Raw genomic sequence first — 8,732 nt, 5'->3', positions numbered from 1 at the left:
TCTATGGGACCGGCGGGACGAATTCGTCCCACCTACGTAACAGCCACTGCCAGCCTGTGGCGCGATTTTCAAAATCTTCAAAATCCTATTACTTCAATTTCTCAAACATATGACTATTTTACAGCCATTTAAAGATAAGACTCTCGTTAATCTAACCACACTGTCCGATTTCAAAAAGGCTTTACAACGAAAGCAAAACATTAGATTATGTCAGCAGAGTACCAAGCCAGAAATAATCAGACACCCATTTTTCAAGCCAGCATATAATGTCACCAAAACCCAGAAGACAGCTAAATGCAGCACTCACCTTTGATGATCTTCATCAGATGACAACCCTAGGACATTATGTTATACAATACATGCATGTTTTGTTCAATCAAGTTCATATTTATATCAAAAACCAGCTTTTTACATTAGCATGTGACGTTCAGAACTAGCATACCCCCCGCAAACTTACGGGGAATTCGCTAACATTTTACTAAATTACTCACGATAAACGTTCACAAAAAGCATAACAATTATTTTAAGAATTATAGATACAGACCTCCTCTATGCACTCGATATGTCCGATTTTAAAATAGCTTTTTGGTGAAAGCACATTTTGCAATATTCTAAGTACATAGCCCAGGCATCACGGGCTCGCTATTTAGACACCCGGCAAGTTTAGCACTCACCATAATCATATTTACTATTATAAAAATGTCATTACCTTTTGTTGTCTTCGTCAGAATGCACACCCAGGACGTCTACTTCAATAACAAATGTTGGTTTGGTCCAAAATAATCCATCGTTATATCCGAATAGCGGCGTTTTGTTCGTGCGTTCCAGACACTATCCGAAATAGTAAAGAAGTGTCGCGCGCTTGGCGCAATTCCTGACAATAAAATTCAAAGTATTCCATTGCCGTACGTCGAAGCATGTCAACCGCTGTTTAAAATCAATTTTTACGTCATTTTTCTCGTAGAAAAGCGATAATATTCCGACAGGGAATCTCCTTTTCGGCAAACAGAGGAAAAAATCCCAAAGGCGGGGGCGGTCGGGGTCACGCGCATAAGCTAGTGTCTCTTGATGGGCCACTTGAGAAAGGCGATAATGTGTTTCAGCCTGGGGCTGGAATGACGACATTCTCTTTTTTCCCGGGCTATGAGAGCCTATGGAAGACGTGGGAAGTGTCACGTTAGAGCAGAGATCCTTAGTAAATGATAGAGATGGCAAAGAAGTTCCAGAAATGGTCAGACAGGCCACTTCCTGTAAAGGAATCTCTCAGGTTTTGACCTGCCATTTGAGTTCTGTTATACTCACAGACACCATTCAAACAGTTTTAGAAAATTTAGGGTGTTTTCTATCCATATGTAATAAGTATATGCATATTCTAGTTACTGAGTAGGAGTGGTAACCAGATTAAATCGGGTATGTTTTTTATCCAGCCGTGTCAATGCTGCCCCCTAGCCCTAACAGGCTAGAGGAGATCTGCATGGAGGAATGGGCCAAAATACCAGCAACAGTGTGTGAAAACCTTGTGAAGACTTACAGAAAACGTTTGACCTGTGTCATTGCCAACAAAGGGTATTTAACAAAGTACTGAGATAAACTTTTGTTATTGACCAAATACTTATTTTCCACCATCATTTGCAAATAAATTCATAAAAAATCCTACAATATGATTTTCTGGAAATTTCTTTCTCATTTTGTCTGTCACAGTTGAAGTGTACCTATGATGAAAATTACAGGCCTCTCTCATCTTTTTAAGTGGGAGAACTTGCACAATTGGTGGCTGACTAAATACTTTTTTGCCCCACTGTATATACTGTCAGGTGTATACTGTCAGGTGTATACTGTCAGGTGTAAACTGTCAGGGTGTATACTGTCAGGTATATACTGTCAGGTGTATACTGTCAGGTGTATACTGTCAGGTGTATACTGTCAGGTGTATACTGTCAGGTGTAAACTGTCAGGGTGTATACTGTCAGGTGTATACTGTCAGGTGTATACTGTCAGGTGTAAACTGTCAGGGTGTATACTGTCAGGTGTATACTGTCAGGTGTATACTGTCAGGTGTAAACTGTCAGGCTGTATACTGTCAGGTATATACTGTCAGGTGTATATTGTCAGGTGTAAACTGTCAGGGTGTATACTGTCAGGTATATACTGTCAGGTGTATACTGTCAGGGTGTATACTGTCAGGTATATACTGTCAGGTGTATACTGTCAGGTGTATACTGTCAGGTATATACTGTCAGGTGTATACTGTCAGGTGTATACTGTCAGGGTGTATACTGTCAGGTATATATTGTCAGGTGTTTACTGTCAGGTATATACTGTCAGGTGTAAACTGTCAGGTGTATACTGTCAGGTGTATACTGTAGATTAGCAATGAGGTCTTTGAGACACTTCTTCAGACATTGCAACAAGTTAGCAATACATGTGTTTATTGATAAAGACCAGCCTTGTCTATTGATAAAGACCAGCGTTGTCCATTGATAAAGACCAGCCTTGTCTATCGATAAAGACCAGCCTTGTCTATTGGTGAAAACCAGCATTGTTTATTGATCAAATCAGCCTTGTCTATTGATAAAGACCAGTCTTGTTTATTGGTGAAAACCAGCCTTTTCTATTGATGAAAGCCAGCCTTGTCTATTGGTGAAAGCCAGCCTTGTCTATTGGTGAAAACCAGCCTTGTCTATTGGCGAAAACCAGCCTTGTTTATTGATAAAGACCAGCCTTGTCAATTGATAAAGAGCAGCCTTGTCTATTGGTAAAGACCAGCCTTGTGTATTGGTAAAAACCAGCCTTGTTTATTGATAAAGACCAGCCTTGTGTATTGGTAAAAAACAGCTTTGTCTATTGATAAAGACCAGCCTTGTCTATTGGTAAAGACCAGCCTTGTCTACTGATAAAGACCAGCCTTGACTATTGGTAAAGACCTGCCTTGTCTAATGGTAAAGACCAGTCTTGACTATTGATAAAAACTAGCCTTGTCTTTTGGGGAAAACAAGCCTTGTCTGTTGTTGAAAACCAGCACTGTCTATTTATAAAGACCAGCGTTGTCTGTTGATAAAGACCAACCTTGTTTATTTGTGATAACCAGCCTTGTCTATTGGTGAAAACCAGCCTTGCCTATTGATAAAGACCAGCGTTGAATATTGATAAAGACCAGCCTTGTTTATTGGTGAAAACCAGCCTTGCCTGTTGATGAAAACCAGCCATGTCTATTGGTGAAAAACAGCCTTGTTTGTTGATAAAGACCAGCCTTGTCTATTGATAAAGACCAGCGTTGTCTATTGATAAAGACCAACCTTGTTTATTTGTGATAACCAGCCTTGTCTTTTGATGAAAACCAGCCTTGCCTATTGATGAAAACCAGCCATGTCTATTGGTAAAAAACAGCCTTGTCTATTGGTGAAAAACAGCCTTGTTTGTTGATAAAGACCAGCCATGTCTATTGATAAAGACCAGCCTTGTCTAATGGTAAAGACCAGCCTTGTCTATTGATAAAGAACAGCGTTGTCTATTGATAAAGACCTACCTTGTTTATTTGTGATAACCAGCCTTGTCTATTGATGAAAACCAGCCTTGTCTATTGGTGAAAACCAGCCTTGTCTATTGGTGAAAACCAACCTTGTCTATTGAAAAGGACCAGCCTTGTCTATTGATAAAGGCCAGCCTCTGTCTAATGGTGAAAACCAGCCTTGTCTATTGGTGAAAACCAGCCGTGTGTATTGGTGAAAACCAGCCTTGTCTATTGATAAAGACCAGCCTTGTCTATTGGTGAAAACCAGCCTTGCCTATTGATAAAGACCAGCCTTCTCTATTGATAAAGAGCAGCCTTGTTTATTGGTGAAAACCAGCTTTGTCTTTTAGTGAAAACCAGCCTTGTCTATTGGTGAAAACCAGCCTTATCTATTGATAAAGACAGCTGTTGTCTATTGATAAAGACCAGCCTTGTTTATTGGTGAAATCCAGCCTTGTCTATTGGTGAAAACAAGCCTTGTTATTGATAAAGACCAGCCTTGTTTTTTGATACAAATCAGCCTTGTTTTTTCATAAAGACCAGCCTTTTCTATTGATAAAGACCGCTGTTGTCTATTGATAAAAACCAGCCTTGTTTATTGGTGAAATCCAGCCTTGTCTATTGGTGAAAACCAGCCTTGTTATTGATAAAGACCAGCCTTGTTTTTTGATAAAAAATCAGCCTTGTTTTTTGTTGTTGATAAAGACCAGCCTTTTCTATTGATGGAGCTAGACAGACTCTTGGTTTCACCATGTGCACTAGAGGAAATCCTCTGCAATCACCCTCAACTGGGCTACACTGGAACCGTGTATGTGTCCCCACAAGGTTGGCTGTACAAGACTGTGTGTGTGCGCGTGTGTGTGTGTTTGTAATGCGCCAATGATATATTGTGATGCAGGTTTCTTGCCAACAGTCAAGCAGGTGGCAGAGTTGTTTTTCTCCTCTGAATAAACCATCCTTCACTGCTGAAAGGGAGACACTATTAATGTCTGTCTATGGACTCTGATTAGATGGGTTTGTACTTGCTTGTATTTGTAATACATTTCAGCTCTGCCTTGTGTTAAGTTGACACAGGATGCATTATATATATATATATGTGTGTGTGTGTGTGTGTGTATAACCTTGGAAGACTCCATCTCCATCAATGGGATAGAAATGTTGCATATTCATAATGTGTATTTGCAAGTGTAACCGATGTGAAATGGCTAGTTAGTTAGCGGTGGTGCGCGCTAATAGCGTTTCAAACAGGTGACGTCACTTGCTCTGAGACCTGAAGTAGTTGTTCCCCTTGCTCTGCAAGGGCCGTGGCTTTTGTGGCGCGATGGGTAACGATGCTTCGCGGGGGTCAGTTGTTGATGTGTGCAGAGGGTCCCTGGTTCAAGCCCAGGTTGGGGCGAGGAGAGGGACGGAAGCTATACTGTTACACAAGTGCAGTGTGCAGAAGTTCCTTTTAAACATTCTACTGTAGACGAGAGAAAAACAACAAAGTTTTAAAGATATATATTACTGTTTTTATTCCATTAATGAAATGTTAATGGCATAGAAAAGTTCTCCACAGCAACATCAACATAAGGGTTTAACCAGCGAGGTGTACATCAACATAAGGGTTCAACCAGCGAGGTGTACATCAACATAAGGGTTTAACCAGCGAGGTGTTTACACTAAACCATGCAGGTTGGTTTATATAGGCTCATGTTAGAACAAATCTTTGGCATCATTTTTCACATCAATAAAATACTAAAAATGAAATAATATACAAAATATATTAACTTCTTTTCTCAGTTCAAAACAACAACTTTATGTAAACAAAGTCCAATTAATAGTGAAAAGGGTATTCATCAAAAAGCAAATGGTTCTGACGCAGAGCGTATGACCAGCAAATGGTTCTGACGCAGAGCGTATGACCAGCAAATGGTTCTGACGCAGAGCGTATGACCAGCAAATGGTTCTGACGCAGAGCGTATGACCAGCAAATGGTTCTGACGCAGAGCGTATGACCAGCAAATGTTTCTGACGCAGAGCGTATGACCAGCAAATGGTTCTGACGCAGAGCGTATGACCAGCAAATGGTTCTGACGCAGAGCGTATGACCAGCAAATGGTTCTGACGCAGAGCGTATGACCAGCAAATGGTTCTGACGCAGAGCGTATGACCAGCAAATGGTTCTGACGCAGAGCGTATGACCAGCAAATGGTTCTGACGTAGAGCATATGACCAGCAAATGGTTCTGACACAGAGCGTATGACCAGCAAATGCCCTGTGAGAGAAAGAAGAAAATAACTATAATTTGAAGATAGTGAAGGACTGTAGAGTTTGAATACAATACTCTTCTCACATTCCAGTCAACAACAATAATTCAGACTCCTGCTCTGACACACACACACACACAGAGAGAACTAACTGGTATCAACACGTGTCACCATCCCAATAGATGCAGGCTGAAGTTTAAATTAGGAACACATAAAAACATGTAAAAGACATTCAGACCTCAGAAATGTGAGATCCTCAAGCAAGGAGGAGAGAAAAACAGCATACTTCAAAATAACACTGGAGTTATTTAGCACGATCAACAAATAGAATAGCAGATGCAAGGCAGATATGGCCGGCTAGCTCTCTGTCTCCACGGATATGTTTCCGTATATAACTACTCAACGATTTAGAAGATGCTCAGATGCTCCTGGTAGAAACCAGCTACCATGGAGGCTTGGCAGAAATAAATAGACTGAAAAAGAAAATAGAATCCTCAGAATGTATGTTAACAAGGTCAAAGGTCTCTACATAGCCTAATTATTGGACCGAGTGGGAGAGTGGGAGCATTCCATCAGGAAGGAATGTCAGTCGATTAGCCCCTCGCTTGTCAGCAGAGGGTGATGGGACAGCGGCATTCTGGGTATCGACTGTCTGGGACCTAAAACAATAACCCGGCTGTGTTCCAAATGTCATCTTATTCCCTATATCATCAGAGTTCTCCAATTATGATTTATTGTTGAACATTAAAGACAGTAAAAAAAACACCAGCAAATCAGCTCCAAGTGATTTTAATTTGGTAAATCTGTTCCAAAGTATTCCCCCGCATAATATAAATATATATCTGATCTATACTAATGTAAGCAAGGTTAAAAATGATAATGTTTTAATCAAATGGAAAAAATGGTGGGTCTTCTTGCGGTAAATTTGCAGTCTACAAATTATTTTTTATTATGTTGCAGCCCCCCGACCATCTGCTCAAGAAGAAAATCGGCCTGCGGCTGAATCTAGTTGATGATCCCTGCCCTCTATAGTGCACTAATTTTAACCAGGGCACTACATGGGGAATAGGGTGCTATTTAGGACACAGCCTGGGCATCTCAGACATCAGGCCCAGTGCTGTGAACGCCAGCCTCTCCTCTTCTCATCCTCTGTTTCTCAAAGAGGAAAAGCAGACAGATAGACAGACATGCCATCCACCGTTACTCCACCCTCCAGTCTAAACAAGGCCCATTCCCATTCCAGTGTTAAAGCTGGGAGGGTGCAGGGCCTCAACATACAGGCTGTAATATGTAGGGAGAGGGGAGTGCCAACTGCATAGTTTCATTTAGACTTGGGAATGCAGAAGTTGGGGTTCAATGGTATTTACGGTACTCAAACACACTGTGAAATGGACCACTAATCCAAGGACATCGGAGGAGCAGGAAAAGGAGGAAGAGGAGGAGAGCTTACTTCTACAACTGTCTTCACCAAGAACGTATATTAGTGTTACAACATAATAGGAAGGATATGTGTAATCATAGAACAAGCTAAAGTAACCGTGGGATAGTGATGCCGTTTTTTTCCCAGGAATGTTGGATCATTTGACTTGGCATGCTGAGCTCAAAGTAGCTGACACACTGTCTGTCCATGACGGAAACAGATATGCAGTATGAATAGAAGTGTATAGACCAGCAAGGGGTGGAGACAGACAGACAGACAGACAGACAGACAGACAGACAGACAGACAGACAGACAGACAGACAGACAGACAGACAGACAGACAGCTTTCTTAAAGGCCAAACAACGCACAACTCTTCAAACAAACACATCACGTCACACTACGAGCAGCACTTAAACAAGAATATAAATACATCAAAATAAAACAACTACATACAAATATAATACAAATGCAGTTTTGATTGATATCTCAGGTTGTGCAGCAATGCAGAAGCCTTGTCTGAGTACCTTGGAGGCTTCAGATGGAGACTGGGGTAGTTGCACCTGGCAGGTCCACTAACTAGAGAACACGGCCAATAAAGTTCTTCTTCACTTTTCTAAGTGTAGAGAGAGAAACAGTCAAGTGGAGCAGAGCTCTCCTCTCTGTCTGCTACACACTTCCTGTTGCTTCTGGATTATTTTCTCAGGTAGGTAGGTAGGTAGGTAGGTAGGTAGGTAGGTAGGTAGGTACAGTATGAAGGTAGGTACGATGGATGGAAGGAAGGAAGGAAGGTAGGTAGGAAGCACATGTCCATGTCCATCTCCAAACTGTCCATCTGTCTTCAAAGGAAGTGTCCATCTGTTCATCTGGAGGCCAGTCTGACCAGAAACAAACGGACAGGCAGGCTGTCTTCTTCTCACTGAGTGGGATATACAGGACAGGAAGGTCTCTCGGTTATCGACCGTGTTATCACTGTCCATCCACAGTTCGATGTTTGTTAAATAAGGATTTCTACCACGTCTGCTGCAGTGTCTGAACTGCTGGGGAGATCCACTGTGAGGTCAGCCTTTTGGGCTGGGACATCCCTATCACACTGGCTGCTGTGGTCCCTTCTCTGGGGCTCGGAGTAGGGGAGAGGCAGGGCCAGGGGGGCGCGGGGGTGTTGGTGGGGGGGCCGGGACAGAGGAGACACTGCAGCAGCCGTCTGGTCATCAGAGAGGCTCTTTCCTACAAACACAAACAACAAGAGGAAGCTGGTTAATTACCAGATCACAGACAACAAGAGGAAGCTGGTTAATGACCAGATCACAGACAACAAGAGGAAGCTGGTTAATGACCAGATCACAGACAACAAGAGGAAGCTGGTTAATTACCAGATCACAGACAACAAGAGGAAGCTGGTTAATTACCAGATCACAGACAACAAGAGGAAGCTGGTTAATGACCATCTGTTCTGTGAGCTTCTCTGCCACGTCTATTGCAGAGTGTCTATCCCAGAGCGGAGATGACATACTCTACATGCATTCTGTTACTAAAATATGTAGTCATCTGTTT

The 8,732-nt window shown here is 41.9% G+C and overlaps 1 protein-coding gene across 1 annotated transcript in view; it reads right to left on the bottom strand.

Moving 5' to 3' along the window:
- Window positions 1-4,999: 4,999 nt before the first annotated feature.
- The window catches only part of LOC106560623 (angiomotin-like 2a), a 17,817-nt gene continuing 14,084 nt past the window's right edge, over window positions 5,000-8,732 (bottom strand). The window contains exon 9 of the mRNA XM_014123677.3: window positions 5,000-8,405. Coding sequence (XP_013979152.1) covers window positions 8,176-8,405 — 230 coding nt within the window. The 3' untranslated portion in view covers window positions 5,000-8,175. The remainder of the gene's footprint in view (window positions 8,406-8,732) is intronic.

Source organism: Salmo salar, chromosome 10 (assembly GCF_965601325.2).
Source record: "Salmo salar chromosome 10, fSalSal1, whole genome shotgun sequence".
Lineage (NCBI taxonomy): Eukaryota > Metazoa > Chordata > Actinopteri > Salmoniformes > Salmonidae > Salmo > Salmo salar.
This window is presented reverse-complemented; position numbering and strand designations above follow the sequence as displayed.